General features: G+C 34.6%; 3 protein-coding genes across 4 annotated transcripts; 2 read left to right on the forward strand and 1 right to left on the reverse strand.

Annotated features, from left to right (window-relative positions):
- Positions 1-2,149: 2,149 nt before the first annotated feature.
- On the reverse strand, positions 2,150-6,030 carry LOC121237854 (squamosa promoter-binding-like protein 13A). Of its 2 annotated transcripts, none has more exons than XM_041134755.1 (4): positions 5,659-6,030; positions 4,728-5,209; positions 3,682-3,815; positions 2,150-2,991 (listed from the first exon to the last, which is right to left on the reverse strand). In XM_041134755.1, the coding sequence occupies exons 2-4, from the start codon at positions 5,138-5,140 to the stop codon at positions 2,369-2,371; spliced, it is 1,170 nt and encodes a 389-aa protein (XP_040990689.1). In that variant the 5' UTR covers positions 5,141-5,209; positions 5,659-6,030; the 3' UTR covers positions 2,150-2,368. The 2 variants fall into 2 exon arrangements, with proteins under 2 accessions (XP_040990689.1, XP_040990690.1); XM_041134756.1 differs by having other exon boundaries at positions 4,728-5,236.
- Positions 6,031-8,985: 2,955 nt separating this feature from the next.
- LOC121237868 (SUMO-activating enzyme subunit 1B-1-like) lies at positions 8,986-12,438 on the forward strand. The gene is made up of 10 exons (XM_041134774.1): positions 8,986-9,197; positions 9,379-9,430; positions 9,535-9,730; positions 9,998-10,077; positions 10,165-10,281; positions 10,954-11,004; positions 11,452-11,518; positions 11,694-11,797; positions 11,884-11,988; positions 12,074-12,438. Exons 1-10 carry the CDS (start codon positions 9,115-9,117, stop codon positions 12,188-12,190), a joined length of 972 nt encoding a protein of 323 aa, XP_040990708.1. The 5' UTR covers positions 8,986-9,114; the 3' UTR covers positions 12,191-12,438.
- Positions 12,439-16,962: 4,524 nt separating this feature from the next.
- On the forward strand, positions 16,963-19,890 carry LOC121236636 (pentatricopeptide repeat-containing protein At2g13600-like). The gene is made up of 2 exons (XM_041133073.1): positions 16,963-18,811; positions 18,969-19,890. Exons 1-2 carry the CDS (start codon positions 17,147-17,149, stop codon positions 19,155-19,157), a joined length of 1,854 nt encoding a protein of 617 aa, XP_040989007.1. The 5' UTR covers positions 16,963-17,146; the 3' UTR covers positions 19,158-19,890.
- Positions 19,891-24,031: the final 4,141 nt, after the last annotated feature.

Raw genomic sequence — 24,031 nt, forward strand, 5'->3', positions numbered from 1 at the left:
TAAGCTAAGAAGTCCAGGTAAGGGGGATTCCTATCCTAGACTTTGCATAAAATAAAATGAACTGGGGTCTTTTTTTGGAATATGTGCATGCTTTATTATGAAAAGAAATCTGAAAACAACCTCAGATATTTGTTTTGCATTACTCATGAGATTCTATTTAAGAAGAAAGTATTTTCTGTCATAACTGGTATAGACATGAGCTTATTTTTGACATTTTGTTTTTGAACTTTGAAAAGAGAGCGGATATGAAATTTTGTGCATAAATTATATTGTGATATGATTTTGTTCTGTTCTGAAGATTTTCTGTACTCTGATATGATCTGATGTGATTTTTGAAAAACCTTTGGCATGACTTTCTGATTATGTTCTGACTCTGATTCTGATTCTGATATGGTGATTCTGATTCTGTTTTGCTCTGAGCCCTGTCACGGGATATAATAGTGACCTCTGGCCCTGTCACGAGATATAATAGTGACCTCTGGCCCTGTCACAGGATATAATAGTGACCTCTGGCCCGCCACGGGATATAATAGTGGTTTTCTGTTCTGAGTGCAATCGCTTTGATAACATAGTGATTTATGTTCTGCTTGGCTTTCCGCAGAATGCACAACCCTACCACAGAGGTTAAACATGGCCTCTGTTCTGATATGATGCTCTGATATGATATGATAAGGTGAAGATGTTCAGTCATGTTATGCCAAAGGAGTCTTTGAATATGAAAAGTTGGTTTCTGAATATGAAATGTTTGAAAAGTCGCTCTGATTTTCTAATAATATGTATTTTTGAGATTTGCATATTGATACTGAAATGTTTTGTTTCTGCATTCTGAACTCTGTGAAAATGCTCATGTTTACATACTAGTATATGTCATCTGCTTACTGAGTTGTTGATAACTCACACATTATCTCCAATTATTTTTCAGATAATTTTTGAATAGTCCGGCTAAGGATCAGGATTATGGAGCATCGGTGAGATGATTATTTAAACATAGTAGATTACTCATAGAAGATTTCTGAGAAGTGACGAATTTTATTAAGAGATTTTGTAGTATTCTGATGACGTTATATTTTGGAGTCTATAAATATATTGATGAATTGAGTTTTAAGTTATAGGGAGTAATTCTTTGATCCCTACGGAAACGGGGCGTTACAATCCATGCCATAGTGTCATCACATAGCTTTTCATTCTCTGAAATGATTAGCTTTTGATGATTTCTTTGACCCAAAAGACTTTTTCGAATTCTCTTTGCTTTGTCTCAGCACTCGGCATCCTCAAGTTACCAATTTACTCACATTATTTATATTTTGCGCACAGTTTAAAAACTAGCTTGAACACGAACTTGGTTTCAGAAAGGCTACAACAGAGTGTGATGGAATGAGGAAAAAGATTAGCGCAGAATCAGAAAAGCATCAGAAAGGAATACATAGCTTGCGTTGAATGTGATGTGGAATTGTATGCCACTATGAAGGGCTAGAAATGAGTTAAAAAAATGGTGCTTTCAAGGATGAAGGTGTGATGAAGAAGAACATGCGAAAAAGAGAAGAAACATGTTTTAAGATTCATCAGTTCTTATACCTAAAAAGAGTGGTTCAGATCAGAACACAACATATTGGCTTTTTCTTTTTACTTTCTTCTTTTTTGTTTAAGCCATTTTTATTACTAGGTAAGTGAACTACAGTACAGGAGATATCAAGAATATTGAGCTTCTATGCTTTCTTTTTTTTTTTTACAAACAACTATTTTGAATCAACATTGTGCTGGATGTATATATGATAACATACATATTTTTCCATATCATAGCACTGCTTTGAATTTTTGTTAGCAGATTAATATTTTATATAGGAAAAAATCTATTTATCATCACCTCTCAACATCTCTTGATGTGGCATTAAATGATAGGTTCACAAGTTAAACATAATAAATAGTCTCTAATTATTTAATACCACGTGATGAGATGATGATGGTAAAAGAAATGATGAGTAGCATTACTCTTTTATACAAGGGAACTCAAAAGTCAAAATCTCATGTTACATGGGAATAGGGAGCTATAGAAGTATACAACTAACAGGATTTGATAAAATATGTTGCCATCATGGGTGAGTAAACATGGAACTTTAGAAAGGGGAAAACAAAACAAAGGAAACTTGAATTTTCCACACAATCAGCTCAGCATCAAAATGCAGAGCCATGGTATTTACTCACATAAACATAAGGATAGTATAATTACTTTCAATAGTATAATTACTTTCACGGATCAAAGGAATTTAATAAACAAACATCTTACATTTAGAGAGAAGAAACCTGCAATTGATCGACCCCAAAAGAATCCAGAATCATATTGCAAGAAGGTAAAATCAGAATAATGTCTTTACTCCCAATTGAAGGGAAATGTTTGAGGGGTTTCATTCACTTGTGATTCCTCGGATCCCATGTGAAACCTTCCACGGCAATGAATGTTACTGTCACTGCCACTGGACATCAGAACTGAATTCATGGGGTCTAAGCTGTTTACATGTAAACTTGAGCCTAGGGGCTGCACCAGGGAGACTGAGTTAGGATGCACTTCGTGGTTCAAAGCGTGCCCAGATGACTGTGCCTGAGGTGATGACAGAAGAGAGAGAGCACAATCCGAATCATGGACTTGTGTCGTTAACCTGTCACCAAACATTTTGCTCCTAGCCGCACCACTTTCTGATAAAGCAATGGTCTTCAGAAGTGGCTGGCAGACAGGAGCTTCAAGAGATGAATGGTGGTTTAGCATGGTGCTGCCGCCCTGCAAGAATGACCTTTGCTTCCCTCCAAGATGATTGGCGCTGTGAGTACTGGGGGAGGATCCAAGAAACAGTTTTTCTTTATCTAGTAGCCATAATTGTTGCTGCTGGTTATGAAGTCTGGCATCTGCTGCACTATTGAGAACTCCAGCCCAGGCTGGGCTCACCATGGTGGTGGAGGGATATACATGTGAACTGGAGAATGGTGTCAACTGGATGCCTGAAAAAATAATTAAAGAAAAAAGAAAAGAATAAATATATTTACTGAGAGAAGTTTATATTGTTAAGATCATCTACAGTCTTTTGGTGCTCTTCTCAACATTACTATAGTATAGGTTCCTAATAGACTGTCAACAACCGGTCAAAATCAGTTTGGGATTAGAACTACCTTCGTTTGTAAGCTGAACTTGAAGCAACTTTGAAGAGGAACCAACTATAAAAACAACGTTAAATGCTAATATCCATGTGCATTTCATAGTCATGCTGGATTGAATAAATTCATGAATATTTGCAGTTAAAATGATTTCCAAAATGGGGAACTTTTTGCCTTTAGAAGTAGTTTAAAAGAGCTACTGTGCAGTTTGAAAATCATATTAATAATCATAATTTTCTCTAGCAGGAAAAAGGAAAACAATAGCTGTCTTAGCAGAGATTGAAATAGGCATCTAGACATGACTGTAGTGGCTACTAGCTCCTCAACTTACCATTAGTCAAAGAAAATAATGGAGCACTCAACTGGATGTTCAACACAAACAGTTCTAGAGGATTTTTTTTTTTTTCCCCTTCATAAGAGTTCTAGAGGAAAATATTAGTCCCAAAAGCTTAATTGTGTATGTATGTGCATGCATACCAGCACACATTTCTACTTCAGTGCTGACAACGGGTTCAATCATCTATTGTCAAAGCTAACCTTGGTAATTGGACAAGAAGTTCCCAGATCGAGACAGGGGTTCTGGCTGAGGCTTTCTCCGCCTTCGATTGTGTCCATCAAGACGTTTTCTACAGCTTCTCTTTCCCTCATCAAATTCCTCCAGCGAATGGAACCTATGAAAAGAGTGGTGGAAGCTCAGGAACTAGGCTTGCAAGGAGTAATGGAGCAGTCTAGAAGGTTTCTATGCATAATAACTTAAGAAATGGAGTATCATTGAGATATCGCCTAAAATTTATATTCATCACATTTGCACAAGAGGAACAGTGTGAGGAAGAATCCAGGCTAGTCATCTGCAAAGATCTTATGAAAATTTTGATAGGAAGCTTCTGGTTTCTCATTAATTTCAGCTGCCTTTGTCATTGCCTCTACTTTTGAGCATATAAAATTGAATAATAATTTATGTTAGAGGGTGACCTTTTGTTGGATGAGCCATCTACAGGCATGAATAGATAAAGAGCGTTAAGGATAAGTCACAGCTAGCATATAATGAGAAGGTTTTAAGGCCATGTGAGAGTGCTCCTAGACACAGCATATGGAAAAAATATATATATAAATAAACTCAGCTCCTCAGTGGCTCTTTCACATGATATAAATATATTTTTCTTTCAGTTAGCAATCTCTGTGTACTAATCTACTCTTTATCTTGCTATTATATGCAGAAAGGATGCTTCTGTCCAATTCTTGCTGCTTAAGATTACACCTCTCAAAGAAAGTAACACCAGATATCCCTAAAAGCAAGAGACCGCAAGGTGCAGTTCCGATGCTTTTTTTTATAAGCCTCAAGTGACAGGTCGAAGATCTTAGATAAGTTCAGATGCTTTTAATTAGCAAACACTCTAGATCTGAATGATAGACAAGGACACAAAAAGCTACCAGAAAAGGAAGAATACCCAATTAACAAAAAGTAGATTATAACTCATTGGCCAAAGGAATACACATTCCTAAAACAGAATTCAAGTAATCAACTGCACAGCTGATGTGACTTACACAAGCTGGAACCACATATACCATCACTCGTATAGTACCTGCTGCACTGCTGGCAGAACCGTTGCTTACGGCCACAAATGGTTACTTGTGGAGTCTTCGAATGGAGCTCGCAGACCTTGTGGCGCCTATGGTAGTCCCTACAATTACTGAGGTCTGAAGTGCACCCATCAACTAGGCACGACACTGGCTGGTTACCATTGTTAGCTGCTCTTGCTCTCTTTGATGACCCAGAAGCTGGAGATGATATTTTTGAGACTTCGGGCTCCTTCCATTTATTCAGTAGCTCATTGGCCGAATTACCCAACTGTCCAAGCTTCAAATCTACTGAAAACTCCACTTTACTGGTCCTGTGACCACCAAAGCTACTTGACCCGCCTACCGTTTGTGTGTTGGGAAATGTTTCTCGTTCTAGTTCTGTCAAACCCCAAGGTGCTTTCAAGTGCCAGTCCATACAAACTCTCTTACTTCTAGATTTCTTCTACTTCTCCACACACCTGATCTCCCCAACCTTTTAAAGCTTCTGTTTCCACTATGAAATTGAGTCACCCTTGGAGAAATTATTACACAACAGCATCAAATTGAAACAGGAGCAACAAGTCAAGAATTGCAAATCATTTGGGGAATAAGCATTGTTTTAGGAACCCAAACAATCGAAAATATGACAAAAATGAATTTGCATACATCTTTATGGGGTAGCTTGAAATTGTATCAAATTTCAAACAAAGCAACAGTAGAAAGTAAAAAATAAAATCTAAAATAACTATAAATAGAGCCGCAAAGCTACAAGTGCAAAAGGAATCTTTGAAAAATCACCATTTTTAGCTGAAATAAAAGGCCAAAAAATAGTTTAATACAAGAAACTATATCAGAAACAGAAAGTTTACGTTTTAATTAAAAAAAACAAAAAATTGCAAACAAGGGTAAGAACTAGAATAAAGAAACAAGAGAAAGAAGTCACAGAATACTTACAGGCAATCACAGCAAAGGAAGAACAGTTTGCTCTTTCCAGCCACTCATTCACTAACAAGGATTGCAGCATTTACAACCAATGAAGTAGCTAGTAAAACCTGAGGCTGTGCATATTAAGCAGAATAGCTCAGTAGTGAGGAAGTATCATCAAGTATGTGAGGAGCTCCAATGGGGGGAAGGGGAGGGGGGGGACCAAGAGGAGATTAGATTTGTTGGGTTTTCTAAGTTAACTTTATAGCTTTTTTAGTATTTTCTATTCTCCATACTTAGGGTTTGTTTCTACTATGGGTTGAGAGAAGAGAAGGCCAATGGGGGCTGCCTCCCTACCCAGTTGGTTGCTTTCAACTTTTGTGAGCCAGGGGAAAGAAAGTACAAGAGATTGATGCTTAAGATAAAGCATGGTGACATTGTGTTTCACATTTCATGTCATGTCTTCTCTTTTTTTCTTTCGTTTTTTCTTTTTTCATATCTCTTTTCCATTTTTTTTAAAAAAAAAATGTTAATCAATTTAAACATATTAAATATAAAATAATTTTTCTCATCAGCTATTATTTATTATATACATTTCATACTTTATAAAAAAATATAAAAAAAAAATAAAGTACAGAAAATATATAATAAATAATAACTAATATATAACAAAACTTTTAAATATATTATCTATGTAAAATTTTATCAAGTTCTCAAATTTTTTTTAATAAAATATTATTTACCAATTTATAAGTATTAAAAGGGAATCTTGAGGCTTGCCTCAAAGACTTTTCGTGGAGAGTGGAGAGTATGGCCAAGCCTACCTTAATCATTATTTATGGAGGGCCCCCATAAAGTACGCTGATTATTTTGCTGGCTTCTCTTGATGGCAACGGATAGCTGCTTGGGACTGTTTCAGCTGATTTTTTTTAAATCTTATCCACGTGGCACCAACTTATTTGTTAAAAGAAATCCATTCAAATTGGGCCATTTATATTCCAACGTGCTCATGGCTCACGTCATATTTTATTGGCCTCTACCTCGTATCATGCGTTACTGAAATTAGGATTCACATTTTCAAGATTTTTATTTGAATTTTAAGATATAGTGGGTAAAAGAGAAAGACATATAGAAGAGATTTGATAATTTAAATTGGGAAATAACCTAGTGATAAAGTGATAAAATCAAAATAATTTTATAAGTTAATTTGATATAATTTGTTAGATAATAAAATTATTTTTATTATAAAATAGATCTAACAGATCAGATGAAATCAGGTCAATCTGATTACTTTCATTGCTCCTCATTACTCAAAAGTCATATTCAAAGTCTTATTTCAACATGCTCGGAACTCAGGACATATTATCGAGTTTATGGCCCATATATACGTAATTCATTTGGCACATGACTCTTGACTGGTTATTAGGCATATGTCCATGCCCATGACATGTTATCATACTTTACCGTTCATGTCATGTTTTCTAGGACTCATTTCTTTAGCATTTATTTAGCATGGTTGTGTTTGTCTTGAAAGGTGAAAACTGAAGAGATTCATTTACATTATAATTATTATTTGAATATGCTTAGACTCAATGTGCAAGATAGACTTCAATTGATTCGGAAATAAAGCATGCATATCATGAGGCCATGTTCAACTTCCTTTCGTAATACTTATATTAAGGAGAATTTGAATCTCAACTACCTACTTGAAAAAGATATGTCCTAAACCACTAGATGATGGGGCATACTTGCCTGACCACCATCATACTGTTAAGATATAAAATAAATAATAAAATTTATTTTTTTTAAAAGTGATACTATGTGAAATCACTATTTATCTCAAAAATTTAAATTTATGAAAATATGTAGATTTTATTATTTATTTTATATCTTAATACTCTATATCACGTGCAGGTCAGACTCTCTCTCACGGATGGCCCAATACGTGTAATATTTAATTAAATGAGGTAGAGTATAAAATCATAGTTTGAACTTAGAACATCTGCTCTAATATCATGTGTAATAATCATTTATCCCAAAAACTTAACCTTATGTGAAAAGTTATATTTTATTATTTATTTTATATATTATCACAAATTATTTTCACAGTATGAACATCTTTTTGAAACTTTCAATATAATGTGATATGCATCTACACTATTGGTTGCTTTAAATTACTTTTTCTATGGTTAAGATTAATATTGATGGTGTAGGACTAAAGGTAGTATTGTGGACTGTCAAGGAGGCACAGAAGCAGCTTATTCTTTTTAGGAACAATTCACTTACTTCAATGTCCTATTGGCATGTTAAAAGTCCCATGTCTGCAACTTCTTCACACAAGAAGATGCAGACACAAAAATTTAGTCATGCAAAAGAACTTTGGACCACGCGTACATGTCATCCCCCCCTTTTTTTTTTTTTTTTTTTTTTCCTAAATTGTGGGACTAGGAGTGAAAAAAAAATATATTTGGATAGGTTTAGGAACGGTCCAGTTTGGTTCGAGTTCGGTCCCCATTTTCACGTTTTGAAAATAGGTTTGAACCAAATCGGACCAGAATATATATATACATTTATTTATATTATATTATATGCTAACTTATTATAACACAAATTTTTAATCTTAAACATGATTATTAATATTAAGTTATTAATATTAATCAAACCGGACTGAAACTGAAAAAATCAAATTGAACTAGATTGAAATTGAAAAAATCGAAAGTTTCAATTTCGGTGATAAATCAATCCATATCTACTTTTAGATTTCCAAAATTGTGTATATCGGTTCGGTTATAAAATATATTCAAAATCGGACCAAATCGAACTAGTTACACCCATATGTGAGACAATAACGTGTGGGCCCCGATAATTAAGATTAACAAAATATTTGAGAGGAAAATTTTATTTCTTTTAAATAATTTATGATTATCTAATTTTTCTCCGTACCTTTTAAAGATTTTTTTTTTCTTTTAAAAAGAGAGGAATAGACTTGAGATAGTTAAAAAAATGACACAAAATTTTAATGATACACTTACAATTATTTTACAACTCATTTTAAATCAACTAGTGTAATTTTGATATTTTATAATTTTTAATTTTACATAAATACCCTTCGTTTCAAGTAGAGTGAGAAAATAATTATAGATTAATTATAAATTTATTATTATAAAAACTCCCAAAGCTTTAAGTTATCATCTTCATTGCAAATACTTGAAATGGATATAATTGGGCTGGATTTAACCAGCCCAATAGTCTCTTTTTTATAATTTGTAATGAAGGTCCAAGGAAAAGAAGGCCCAAATGGTAAGCGAGTGAGCCCAGAGTTTCCAAAACCGGATCGTGAGTTCTTCTCGCTACGACGCTGCTGCTGCTGTTCCTTTACTTTACCCTTCGAGCTATTCTGGGGTTTCAATTCCGATTATCAGGGTTTCCTTTTTGGTTCCGCACTCGTTGGAGGCTTTGAATTCGTGGAATAGGCTGCAGTAAGGAATGGACGGCGAGGTGTTGACGGAGCAGGAGACTGCACTCTATGACCGCCAAATTAGGGTTTGGGGTGTTGATACACAAAGAAGGTAATTATATGTGTGTGTGTTATTTATCTCTGCTCATGTTTTTTTTTATTCAATGATATTAAATATTACAGTGTATGGTTTGCTTTTCTTATCAATAATTTGTGTAACAATTTGTTAATTTTCGTGTTGAAATATTTAATTTGAAGTTTCTCTTTTTTCTTTTTTAATTTTCTTGCCCTAGACTGAGCAAAGCTCATATATTGGTATGTGGAATGAAAGGGACTGTTGCTGAGGTAAATCTGAGTTTCTTTAACAATTTTCATGGAACCGTCTTCGATGAAGCTGGCTTATTTCTCTCTCAGTAATTTTAGTGTCAATTCGATATTTTTATGGGTAGTTTTGCAAGAACATTGTTCTAGCGGGAGTTAGTAGTTTGACATTGGTGGATGATCGGGTCGCGACTGAAGAAGCTATCTCTGCGAACTTTTTGATACCTCCTGATGAGAATGCGTATGGTGGAAAGACGCTTGCCGAGCTTTGTTGTGATTCTTTGAAAGACTTCAACCCGATGGTTCGTGTTTCAGTAGAAAAAGGTTTATTCCTTTTTGCTTTTGCATCCTTTTAATATTTTTCAGTTCTCGTTCAACTTGCTAGTGTTATAGTTGAAGATTCTTATCATGTGTATAATATTTGTACAAAAATTTCCATGTTAATGAATTTACAAACTCCGACAGCATCAACTTGGTTTAACTAATGATCTACATTTATTGTTACTTGGTGGGTACAAAAGATTATCTACATTTATTGGTGCAAGTAAATGTGAAAAATATATTATTAAAACTCAATTTCCAATCTTGCAGGTGACATTTCGAGCTTTGGTGGGGATTTCTTTGATAATTATGATGTCGTAGTTGCCAGTTGTTGCTCCCTTGCAACCAAAGTACTCTACAAAAACATGATTCCTTTAATATGTATTCATTGCTTCTGTATAAGTTTCTTTGACATGTTCCAAAACTCTCGGCTGCAGAAATCAATCAATGAGAAATGCCGGAAGTTATCAAAGCATATAGCATTCTATACAGTTGATTGTAGAGACTCTTGTGGTGAAATATTTGTCGACCTGCAACACCATAGATATTCAAAGGTGATCATCTTACTCCATCTAAATCTTCACTTTTCTCTGTTGCTAGGGGTCGTTTGTTTGTTTGTTTTTTTTCCTCTGTATTATTGTGTTATTTTAGCTTCACTTTGTTCTGTCACTATTTGACTTCAAACGTAGCAATACCAAATTTTGTTTCACTGTGGGTGCTGCTTTGTTGGCTTAATTTTCTTGCTTTATGTACATGGCTGTTTTATTTGTTTTATTAACTGTTGATTTGGATGAAAAATAACACTAGCATGACTGCTACTGTTTACTTATTTGAAAAAAAGGCATTAGTGCATGCCATGTCTGCTGCATCAAACAATTTTAACATTTACTTCTTTTTATACAGTGTACTCATATGATATCTCTGGTGGATATGTCACTGTGAGCTTGTTACTTTAGATTGGTATTCAAGCCCTAGGAGTTAACAGAAAATGGAACCTGACTCTCTGTACTAATATCAAGAGTCTCAACTGAATTGCTATGGCTCTGGAATGGTTAATAGCTCATATGATAGTGCTAAAATGTTTCTGCTTGACCCATGCTTCGACCAGTATTTTGTATGCTTTAGCTTTTTAGCAGCTTTACCATTTAATTTTTTTTTTTTAGATTTTATGCTCATTGACAGAAGCAGTACTTATTTTAATGCTTTTTGTTATAATTTCTTGGCAGAAAAAACTTGACGAGAACATCAAGTGCCAACTTCAGTATCCAAGTATCGAGGTATGGCTTTATGGTTCTTTCCATTGATGCTGTTGAATTACTCTATCTACATACCCTACTCGTACTACATCCCATTTTTCCAATGAGCTTTTATTTACCCATTCATTAGTATGGAGGTGGAGAGGGGGGATTTATTGTAAAATTTGAATCTAACCCTAACGTTCCCATTTGAGTGCCATGCGATCGCCACTCTACACCAACAGCTGTGATTTCTTTAAGCTTCATAGACGTATCCTAACATATGAACGTACCAGGAATAAGGAGTCAGGGCCCCTATATGAAGTTGAAACAGAATAAGTTTATTGAATAAGATGTATCAGTTTATATTGAATAAGTTGAAACAGAATAAGTTTATTGAATAAGATGTATCAGTGTTTAGCACTTTTTTCTGACTACAGCTAATGCGTGCTTCAGAGAAAGTTTCTGATTATAATACTTCCATTGCAGGAAGCGATTTCAGTACCCTGGCGGGCACTTCCAAGGAAAGTGACAAAGCTATACTTTGCCATGAGAGGTCTGGTAAATTATATAATTGTAGCTTCTAAGTTAAATATAATGAAAAAAATTTATGTTGCTTATCATCCCCCTTATTTTGTTTTCACTTGTGCATTTGAGATTGGCTTTAATTGGTACAAATTGTCTACATCCATAGAATGGTAATGACTAAATTATCCTCACTCTTGTTCCAGTGATGGAAAGGTTTGAAGAGGTTGAGGGGCGTAATCCAGGGGATGTTTCAAGTGCAGATCTTCCTGGTATCCTGAAGCTGAAAAAGGAACTTTGTGAGGCAAATGTATTATACTTGGAATTTGTTCTTTATTTTTTTTTTGTAATCACATTTTTCATCTTCTCACCCTTGCTTACATAATTCTGTGGCAGTCACTGAATGAATCTCATGTTCCTGACAAACTCCTTGAAAGATTGGTAATGGGTACTAGAGAATTCCCTCCAGTTTGTGCCATCATTGGAGGAATCCTTGGACAGGTGCCATATCAAGTTACTTTGTTACCAGTGTGTTTTCAGAATGTTTAACACATTGTTATGACATTTTTCATCATGATATTCATAGGAGGTTATCAAAGCGATCTCAGGCAAAGGGGAACCCCTAAAAAATTTCTTCTTCTTCGATGCTATGGATGGAAAAGGCATAATAGAAGACATTTCAAACCCTGAGAGTGGAAGTTGATCTGCCTTTCTGAGGGAAGCTTTTGAAAGAGAGGTATTACTAGAAGCATTTGTGATAGCTTCTTTGCAGTTAATTGGAGAATTTCGGTCACAGATTTACACAGATTTATCCAAGAAACTAACCCCTTCTGGAGGATATATTGTTGTTGTTCCTAACGTTTGAAGCTTAGATTGTAGGACATACTGATATTTCTGCAATTCTTGCACTGACTTTTTAAGTTATGACACTTTATGGCTGACATTTTCATATTCTTAATGTGCACATTTAAGTTGTATATGTGTATTAAGAGCTGGAAAATCGATCTATGGTGCGTGCTAGTAGTCCTGTGAAAAGTTTGAGAGGCCATTCTGTTTTACAGTTTAATAAAAACACACCGTGAATAGTAAGTTGCCATAAAGTCACCGTTCATTTGCTCAATTTGTCCTGCTTGAAGGGAATAAGACCATGTTAATAATATTTGTATTTTCTTTCTTAACTGATGCCCTACTTGAATATAATACATACTTGTAATTTGACTATTTTCGTATGTATAAAATCATTGAAATTACCAAGTATAAAACTATTATAGGCAATGACAATATATATAAGGGTTGATACAATTCATTTGTGACGAGAACCTTTTAAGCTTCTAAAGTTTATGAATTGTAAAATTCTATTATAAGTCGGGGTGTAAAGCATACAATCTATTTCATATAAAGGTAGTGTTATTCAGCCCCCTTCACTTAGTCCCCTTAAGTGTACCTTTAGTATATTTTGATTTTGTTCTTTTTTTTTTTTTTTTTTTTTTTAAAAAAGAGTAATGCTATTCATCATTCAAATTTTAATCATCCTTTCATCATCTTATGATGTGGCATTAGATGATTGGAGATTATTTATTATATTTCATTTGTGAATCTATCATCTAATGCTATTTCATGAGATGATGAGAAAAATAATGATGAATAGATTTTTTCTTTAAAATAAAATAAAATGCTTTAGCGGTAACTTTGAGTAGTATACTTGACGGGACTAGCTAGTATTTTTTTTCATGTAAATACTTATTAGGTGTGTTCTATACATCGATTTGAAAATAAAATAAATCTTTATGAATTAGAAATGGAAGATGTGGCTTTGCAATAGATGAGATAATTTATACTTGACATCATCCAAAGACTCCCAAATTTGTCGGAATTTTAAGAACGTAAAATGAGAGAGATAAATATAAAAAGTAGTTCTACAGCATTTAAGATCTTTCAAAGTGATTTTCTCTAAAACAATTAAATGCTAAACAAATATTGTAAATCTTATTTCATGTATTCACCTCTCTATTTTAAATTTTAAAATTCACACAAAAATGTTGAGGGATAAGTAGAAGGAGTCCTACTTCCGAACAAGAGGGGGGGAAAACATAAAGGAGAGGACAAAGTGTTTTATTTTTATTTTTATTTTTAAAAAGATGAGGGCAGGTGAAAAACATATCACCTAGGCTATTAATACCAACGAAAAAGGAACTAAAAAACTAAAAGCAAAGGGAATTCTCAGATCCGAGTAACAAAAAGGGAGAGCATTTAAGATTGCCTGGTCATGCTTATCATCATTATTTTATCTGTAAATTCAAACCTGATTGATGGGTCTAAATTCCTTCCGTTACTGAAAAATAGAAAAAAAGAAAATTTACAGATAAAAAAAAATTATATAAATAAATTTATAAATTGACATCGTTTCATTAAATCTATTATATTTAATTTATAATAAAAATAAATTTATAATCTGACGTATCACATTAAATTACATTAATTTGTAGATTTATTATTGTATAATGTCTATATAGATAAAGTATTTTTCAAAAAAAAAAAATTTCAAAAATACGAAAAACCAGAACGTGGGTGGTTCTTATCCCGCTATAATCTGATCCTCGTATTCAAATCAAAATCAAAAAACCTCTTTACTTCTCGATTCAATTCAAAAAGCCATCTTTTACGTGCGATATCGATACAAAAGCAAAGATAGAATGAATGAAAATGGAATATCGTGGGACCCCACCATGAATGACCACTCTTCTCATATAGTAGAGAAAGAAGACGATGGAGATAATATTAAACTGCACCAGAAGTTCGAGGTTTTGCAGCAAGAATGGGAATCCTACATCCAGTCTATCCCCAGAACAGTACGTAGATATTCAACAGATAATTCGGCAGCCATGGCTAAAGCTGTTGATCAACTGCTTGACAGCTCCCCAAGAAACCTCATATCTTCGCTTCAGCAGAAATTGTCTCCTCCGAAAGGAGGGTACTGGAAGATAAGGACAAATAATTTGGCAGCAGAAGAGATGCTTAGAGAGCGAAGATCGGTGATCGAGAGCGGAAGGTTGAAAGGGCGGCGTCTTTTTCAGGCAGTGGAGGATGAAACTGAGATGGGTTTGCGAGCTGGGAGATCATCAGATGATGATTATGATCAGAAGGTATATAAGTATGGTAGGATTAATGGTATTAATTTGGTTCAAGAGATCAGTACTGAATTAGTAAGATCGGTGCCTTTTTATGATTCTGATCATGAACATGATGAATCTGGTGTGAGCAATGAACTGCCTGGAGGTTGTTTTCCTTGTTCTTCTTCTTCATCTTCATCATCATCATCTCCTTCTCATCAAAATGTGGAAATACAAGCAGTGGAGGAGGAAAAGAAAGTGCAGGAAATGAGGAGAGTTGCTAATTTTGGCGGAAATGGTAATATTAATAATGGGAGAAGCTGGATGGTTTTCATGGGTTGGTTTGCTTTTGCTTCGATTATATATGCAGTTTTCATTGCCCCAATGAGGATCTTTGGTGGATATGGAGATCATGAACATCATGAGATGTTTCTTGTTCCAACATGAAATCAATCTCTCTCTCTCTCTCTCTCACTCATTGTAATTCCTGTGAATTTTTCGTTTTTAGATGGTGAGTACTGATGCTAGAGAAGTTATACTTTTGATCTTCGATCTTTATCTATGGATGCGGATGAATTGAATTTCTCTTTCAATTTACATTCATTATTTTGAAATCGTACTTCAAAATTCAGTAGTACTTGGGAGTTTCAAGAAACCAAGAAAAATCCAGCACATATGTTTCTGATCTCTTCTCCTTATCATAAACAGTAATATAATCTTTACCTACAACGTGCACCTATCCATGCATCAATCATTTTTTAAAACAAAAATATCTTTAGTTCTGATTTCTAATAATAACTCTGATTTTATTTCAATTTTCAACATCAAGCATGCATGCAAAACAAACTGATCAAATTAGCCAGAGCCTAAAATTGACTCCGTCAAAGTTCTAAATTCTGAAATTTTTAGAATCATATTTCACTCGATCCTTGTTGGGGTAAATGTATAGCACCAGGTACAGTCCACCATAAAGCTTCATTAGGAAGCAAGAGGGAAAATAAAACTTAGATAGGCAAGAGCTGAAGGAAGAAGGCAAGTCGGACACACAAAGAGTGAGGTGATATGAAACTGTTTTTCCTCACCACTCTCGAAGGCCTCAATAATAGAGGATCTCATCGGATGAAAATGATTATCATCTTCAACTTCATGATGAGAGACTTCATGGATATTATTATTTTCTTTAGGCTCTATTATACATTAAGATACAAGAGATCATGAGAGACTGTAAAATATTTTTATCATAGTCAATTTGCCCTCCAAACGATCCCTAGACGTAGATATTTTGTTAAATCACATAAATCTGCGTATCTTTTTATTTATTTACATTTTATGTATTTTTTTTCTATTTATTACTATGGATATAGGTACGGACGTCGTACCGATACCCCAAACCGTCATTATGGGCTGCAAATCCCAATGCGTGAAGCTCGAACTACTATTGTGGGCCGGAGATGATTATTTCTCTCGTTCCAACATGGTGTGCAATTATATGCAGTAAGACCCCATACACAAATCATACCATCCTTCCATCCACACACTCTAGTTATTATAGAGATAGAAGTCGATTGTTTGTGACATCCCAAGTGAAACATGACCTGCATGGCATTGTTAATATGACCAACATTGATATATTACAACAACCATAAGAAAGAAAAATGATGGGCTTGAGCCCGTCCCGTACGTAGCATTAACAATGTTACATTTTAGGTGTTACGACTAGAATTTCTCATTCGGAAAATGTAGAATCTCTCGTATGCAATAGGTGAATTTTTGCATGCATATTGCAAAAGATTCATGATTATATTTTTGTCGCAAATTCAATCGAAAAATATTACATTTCGAAAGAAATTTTATAGAAGTAAATCCATAAATTAATATGATATATATTAAATGAGTAATATTACTCATCATCTCAATTATCATCATCCTCGCATGATATGACATTAGATTATTAGAGATTATTTATTATATTTTACTTTTGAACTTATCATCTAATACTACAGCATAGGATGATGAGAAGATGATGAATAGATTTTTTCATGTTAAATCTATTTTATAATAAAATTAATTTTACAATCTAACATACCACAAAGTTATATAATATGTGAGTTTCCTTACGTGAGATATTATTTCTCAATTTAACAATTTGTAGAGTCATAGACAGCTGGAAAATCTAAAGAGAAATACTTTCGTCATAAAATAATTATACAAAAGTAAATCTATAAATTGGGATAACTTGATGTAGTACGTCAAATTATAAAATTAATTTTAGTGTAAAATAAATCTAATGAGTATCGTAAAATCATATCAATTTATAAATTTATTTTTATATAATCTTTTTATGTCTATAACAGTTCTCAAATCTAAAACATTCTCTAAATTGTCATTGGTAGGCTGCTCTAAGTGGCGTCGTTTCTTCTTCTTCTTCGTCCTGAATTTCTGTCAGTTTCCTTCCAGCTTTCGTCTATAAGATCGACGCTTTCAAGTTCAAGTCTTGACAAAGGCTCGAGCACGAAAAACAAAACTGGGTGCTAAAACCATAGGATCATATGGTTCCAAAGCTTCCTACCAACCTTCCCAGTCAGCTAGGCCTTAAATTCATGAAGGCAGCATGCGATTCTGGTGATTTGCCACGCGCGCGCAACCTGTTCGATAAAATTGGCGAACCAGACCTACGCACGTGGACTGTCTTAATCTCAGCTTACACTAGACATGGACTTCCTAAGGATTCTATAAAGATTTACTCTTTATTGAGAGCACGGGAAATCAATCCCGATAAGCTAGTACTTCTGTCGGTCGCAAAGGCATGTTCCACTTTGAGGGACACTATAAAAGCCAAAGAGGTTTACGAGGATGCGATTCGATTCGGGTTTCATTCAGATACGTTATTGGGTAATGCGTTGATTGATATGTTTGCTAAATGTAAGTGTGTTGAAGATGCGAGACGGGTTTTTGATGATATACCAGTGAAAGATGTGGTTTCTTGGACCACTTTGACGTCTTGTTACGTTACTTGTTGCCTACCTCGACGAGGTTTGGACGAATTTCGCGAGATGGTGTTAAATAGAGTGAGACCGAATGCGGTGACAGTTTCTTCTATTCTGCCAGCGTGCTCTGAACTCAGAACTTTGAAATTGGGAAGAGAGATTCATGGGTTTGTAGTGAAGCATGGAATGCAAGAGAATTTATTTGTTTGTAGTGCGCTTGTTAGCATGTATGCTAATTGTCTAAGCATGAGGCAAGCCCAATTGGTATTTGATAACATGTCTCAACGAGATATTGTGTTGTGGAATGTAATCTTAACAGCATACTTCTCAAACAAAGAATGTGAGAAGGGTCTTGATTTATTTTATAAGATGAAATTCGACGGTGTCCAATTGAACGATGCTTCATGGAATGCTGTTATTGGTGGATGCACACAAAATGGGAGAACTGAACAGGCGCTGGAGATGCTTGGACAGATGCAAAATTCTGGTTTCAGACCTAATCAGATAACTATTACCAGTGTCTTACCAGCTTGCACAGATTTTGAAAGATTGGGGACTGGCAAAGAGATTCATGGCTATATCTTTAGGAATTGGTTTATTGAGGACTTAACGACCACAACAGCTGTGGTTTTCATGTATGCTAAATGTGGTGATTTGGAACTCGCACGAAAGGTCTTCAGTCTGATGCCAAAAAAGGATACTGTTGCTTGGAACACAATCATCATTGCAAACTCTATGCATGGGAAAGGAGAAGAAGCCTTGTTGCTTTTTCAGAAAATGTTGGACTCAGGAACCAAGCCTAATTCTGTTACTTTTAATGGTGTTTTGTCTGGTTGTAGTCATTCACTACTTGTTGACGAAGGCTTCTTAATTTTTAATTCAATTAGAGATTACTCAATAGAACCTGATGCAGATCACTACTCCTGCATAGTTGATATACTTAGCCGAGCTGGTCGCCTGGAAGAAGCATATGATTTTATACAGAAAATGCCTTTAGAACCAACTGCTGGTGCTTGGGGAGCATTGCTTGGTGCATGTAGAGTACATAAGAACATGGAATTAGCAAAAATTGCAGCAAACCGGCTTTTCGAGATTGAACCTAATAACCCTGGAAACTATGTACTATTATCCAATACTTTTGCCTCTGCCAAACTATGGGACGAAGCCTCAGAAATTAGAAACTTGATGAGAGACAGAGGAATTACAAAAGAACCAGGCTATAGTTGGGTCTAGGTATAGCCTGGTTCTAGGTGAGAAACAGTGTTTAATGTTTAAATATTAATGATAAGAAAAATGAACAGTCTGTAAGTGATAAGATCTGTAAATCTTTGGACGATTTATATGAAAAAAGGAGATTGTCTTGGTATGTAATTCCCAACACTGAAAGCTTCATGCTGCCTTTGGAATACTTAATTTGATTGGGATATCATCAATTTGTGTCATTAAGAATTTGAGGATATGTGGAACTGTAATAATGCCATTATTAAGACCAAGACTGTTTTATGCAAATCATGGTCAAAGATCAATGGGTATGGCCATTCCAGGGATGCGAATTGTTCATCACACTTTTTAGTAAATTTCCAACTCCACCTAATGGGAGATATGCTATCCAGGAGGGGCACACGTGGCAGAGGATCGAAGCGGTTTCTAGTTAAAGAGATAATAGTGGAGAGCATGAGGAACAGCCCATCTTGATCTGCATATGCTTGATTTCAAAGTAACTGATGAAGTGTCAATTAATAATTAGAAGCTGAATATAGATTTTGGGATGATTTCGAGTGTGACTAATGGATGAGAGCAAGAAGGTTAGTTTTTGAAACGAAAAGAGTTATCATATAACTTTGCTGGACTAGCTTATTAGTAGAATCATTAGCCTAAACTTTCATGGCAGCAACACTGCTTGGCTTCCAAGGTGGTTGGGTGAGAGCTGGTTGTCTAATGTACTGTCAACTGCCACACAAATCTTGAAGTTCTGAGGCATACATTTGACATGAGAGGGGATCTTTCTAACTAGGATTCCATTTCCAAGTTGACTAGACTGTAAAGCTCTAAATTCTAATGGCAGCAGCAGCAATCGGGTTTAATGATGTAAATCACGAATTTTCTTTTATATAAGTGGCATTCTTTTGATGTTCTCGAAATAAATTGTGAACGCTTAACCTGAATGTACTTAACTCCTAAACAAGCTATGATGTTCTGGGGTCATTTGTATTACCTCAATGTAATTGACTATACTGCAACAATGCAGAAATGTAGTGTGAATTCATTATTAGCTGAGAAAATGAACTGCAGTAATTATTTTCATATTACCCTTTTTCTTGATCAATTGAGGTTTGAAGGTTCTTTCTCTCTCATTATGACTGAGTTTTTTGTCTTCCTATATTCATTGTGCTTTTAAGAATGTGTTTGTTTTTAAATTTTATGACAAACTGTTCATTCAATTGCATCAATGAAAAAAGATCTCCAAAATCTGCTAGTTGTGTCCCCTTTACTAAGCTTATGTTCTGTTTCTCTAGGGAGGATTTGATTCAGTGATGTTAACCTGAAAATTCAAGGTAAAATTCTACTCTTATGAAGACTTGCCCTTTTTGACTCTTTGATGGAGCATTTGGATTTCATTCAACTTGGTTTGTGAGATGAAGTGTAGCTGTGGAGGTTTCCGATCCAGGATTCTCCACAATGAAGCTTGCAACCCAGAGGGAGGATGGTACAGTTTGCTAGTATTTTGTTGAACTTGCTGCATCAACAAATGGCTTGATAAACACAAGAGAACAGCTTTGTAGGTAAAGCTCCTCAAGCACCTAGTGAACCTAATTGATGTTGGCTATGGTGGGAATGTTTTTTTTAAGCTGTTGATTTATCATAGCCATATTTATTTTAATTTCCTTTTAGTAATCAGTTATTGCAGTTACCATGAATAAATACTTAGTGCTAGAGATATGTTTGATAGAGAACGGCTTGGTATTGTGACTATTGTTGCTAAAAATTCTTAGTGTGATAGTTTATTGTTGTTGGTTAAGAGTGAAGGCCACAAGTTGGGAATAGGGTTTTATAAGGTAAAAAATCTTGACAATATTTGTTACCTCAAGGTCATCTTTAGCCATAAGACAAAGATTGGTCAATTCTTCATTGCTTGCTTTGCTGTTCGAGCTACTAGAATCATCATTCCATGTAGCTTTCATTGTTTTCTTGCCTTTTTTTCGATCTTTCTTTAGTAGAGGACAATTCGCCTTGATATGTCCTGGCTTATTGCATTTGTAACAAGTTAAAGAGTAATTTTTACTTGTATCTTTCTTGGAAAACTTTTTGAAAGATTTCCTTGAATGAGCTTTATTTCTCTTTAAGAATCTCTTAAATCTCCTTATTAACATTACAATTTCTTCATATTTGTCTTTAGTTTTCTCATCTTCATCACTTTCACTTTCATGAGGAATAACTTTAAGGAGTGGTTTGGATTCAGAGATGAGTTGAGATGGTTTGTGAATAGTAGAATAAAAGTTGAATTATTTATTAAATTTTGTGTGGAAATTTGATAAAGTTGTTTTGGGATTTGAAAAGGTTGAATTGTTTATTATATTTTGTGTGGGAATTTGAGAAAATTGTAATGATGAGATGAGATGAGTTGAGATGAGTTGATGTGGGTTTTAAATGCAAACGAGGCCTTGTCAAGCTCTTCTTTAGCTGTTCTTCTACTTTTCCTATTTTCAATGTGTACTCATGGGTAATAAGTGACCCGATGAGTTTATTTACCTCGAGTTTCATAAGGTCTCTAGTTTCAAGAATCACCATCACTTTTGATTCCCAGCATTTTGGCAGAGAATTGAGAATTTTTCTTACTATCACCAAGTTGGAATAAACCTTTCCGAGAGTTGTCAAGTTGTTTATAATGTTAGTAAAACTAGTGTACATAGTAGAAATATATTTATCATCATTCATTTTAAACATTTCATATTCAGGAGAAAGAATAAAAAATTTTGATTCATTGACTTGTGAAGTTTCTTCACAAGTTACTTCCAGTTTATCCCAAATTTCTTTTGCCAACTTACAAGTTATTATTCTATTGAACTCATTTTTATTGAGAGCACAATATAAGAAACTTATAGTCGTTGAATTCAATGTTAGAGATCTCTCGTCTTCACGATCCAACTTTTCTTCTTTTTTAACCTTTGCTCCATCAACAACTTTTATTGGGATATAAGGTTCGTTTACAACACATTTTCAAATTTCTCGACCTTGAGCCTGAAGGAATATTTTCATTCTACCTTTCCAGAATGTACAATTGTCTCCACAAAATAGTAGAGGTCGACCACTGGATTAACCTTCACCGAAAGTAGATGAAATGTTAGCGATAAGATCTTTAACTCAAAAGATAGTTAATTTGACAAAAGAGCATCTTGCTCTGATACCAATTGTTACCCAAATGACTAACACAAGAAGGGGTGAATTTGGTTGTTTTTAAAAAAATTAACGATTATAAACCAAATACACAATATAAAATGTAAATAAAATACGAAACAACAGTAAATCTAAAGAGTAAGGGTAAGGAGAAGCAAATTCAGTATTTTAACGAGGTTCAGCCCCACTGCCTACGTCCTCGCCTCAAGGCACCCCTTGAGAATTCCCAAATTCACTATTTAACCTCTTTCAGGTGGAGATAAAAACTAATTACACATTTGAGCAGTACCGCTTCAAAGAATCTATGTAGAACACCTTCTATATTTACAATCACTTTACACGTAGTGATTCAACTATTCCTTTTATAGAACTCCTACTACATGCACAATGGTTATTGTTAAGGATCCTACGGTAGCAGGACTCTCATCCAAACAAACACAATCCATTAGCAAAAAAATTCAAATAGATGAGATGCTACTCAAAAGAATTTTATATTTTAAAACCAACTTGGAATATAGAAATAAATTTGTATTGGATAATCACCCTTAACTCTATCAGGTGTTTGCATCACATTATATCGACAACAGAAATAGAATTGTTACAGAGGATATGAATGTAAAAACCAATTACATCTCAAAGGATATGACTAAGACTATATTTAAAATACAAAATTTTGTTGCGTAGCATCTCATCTATTTGAATTTGATTACTATATTTTGGATGAGAGTCCTGCTACTGTAGGATCCTTAACAATTATACACACCATTTTATTGATACAAGAGCTGATAATGGGTAAGCCATAAGAAAACACTCCTTAATGAGCAAAATGAAATAATACAACGCAAACTATATCTCTCTCAAAACGAACAAGTATTAAGGCTCAATGCTTAGAGAAGAGAGATTGAAAACTTTTGATGAATAAATGTTGTAAAACTTATAATTGATGTGTAGTGTTATTATTTTGAAGATCTCAAGTGAGGTATTTATAAACATATGAGACTTCCTTTTCAAATTTCAAAATATTCAAATGTCAAAAAGGAGCACCATTCATTTTTCAAAGACTTATATAAAAGTTTCTCATGTTTGCAATTGTCAAAGACAATATTATTCATTTTTTAAAATTTTCAAACCAAATCTTCTATTTTTTGTATATGTCAAAAAAAGTATCAATCACTTCTAAAAATTTTCAAACAAAATCAACTACCTTTTTTATATGTCAAAAATAACATTAATCACTTTTCAAACTTGTCATGCATATGTGAGAAATGACAATCAATCATCTTTCAAATTTTCAAAAGAGAAAATCTGGGGACCGGTCCGGTTGATCTTCCTCAATAACAAGCCCTCCAATAGCAGTTTGAAACATAAGCATTTTATTTTAATTACCCTGGATTTGCCTACACTAGAACATAACAAACCAACAAACATGTGTTTCCTTGTCTTCGTATTCCAACCCAAACCCATCTCCATCCCACTCCATCCTAACCCAAACTCATCTCCACCCCATTCATCCCCGATGGTAGAGAGCATGATGAGCACGTAGTGGGTGACGACAATCGTGGTGGGCGACTAGAAGTGTAATGGGCGACGACAAGATCTCGAAGATGGTGACAGCAAGATCTCGAAAGGGTGACAACAATTGTGGGTCTCCGTTTGGTGGTGGCAATGGCAAGATCTCAGTAGAGGCCGTGACAAGAAAAGAGTAGGGGATTTCCCCAAGGATTCATGCCCTGTAATTCTTGTACTTTGTGGAAATAGTATTGTAGAAAGCTTTAAATCTCTGAAATTACTTGTTTTTTTCAATGAGCCTTTCTAGGGAGAAATGATAAAACAATTAGGCCATTAGCAAGACTATTTTTAGTAATCATGTGACGACCGGCTTGCTTGCTTACAAGTAAACACGAGCAAACATTTTTGGGCTTGCATAAGGAAACATATAAATAGTTAAATCTTCAAAAGCAAGTCTCTCGTATCTAGGGGAATACAACGTTTGCATGCAAGGATGGAATATGCAGAATCCAGTTTCAATTTTCTGTATGCTAAAATGGAGAA

The sequence above is a fragment of the Juglans microcarpa x Juglans regia genome, chromosome 6S, assembly GCF_004785595.1.
Source record: "Juglans microcarpa x Juglans regia isolate MS1-56 chromosome 6S, Jm3101_v1.0, whole genome shotgun sequence".
NCBI classification, from domain to species: Eukaryota; Viridiplantae; Streptophyta; class Magnoliopsida; order Fagales; family Juglandaceae; genus Juglans; species Juglans microcarpa x Juglans regia.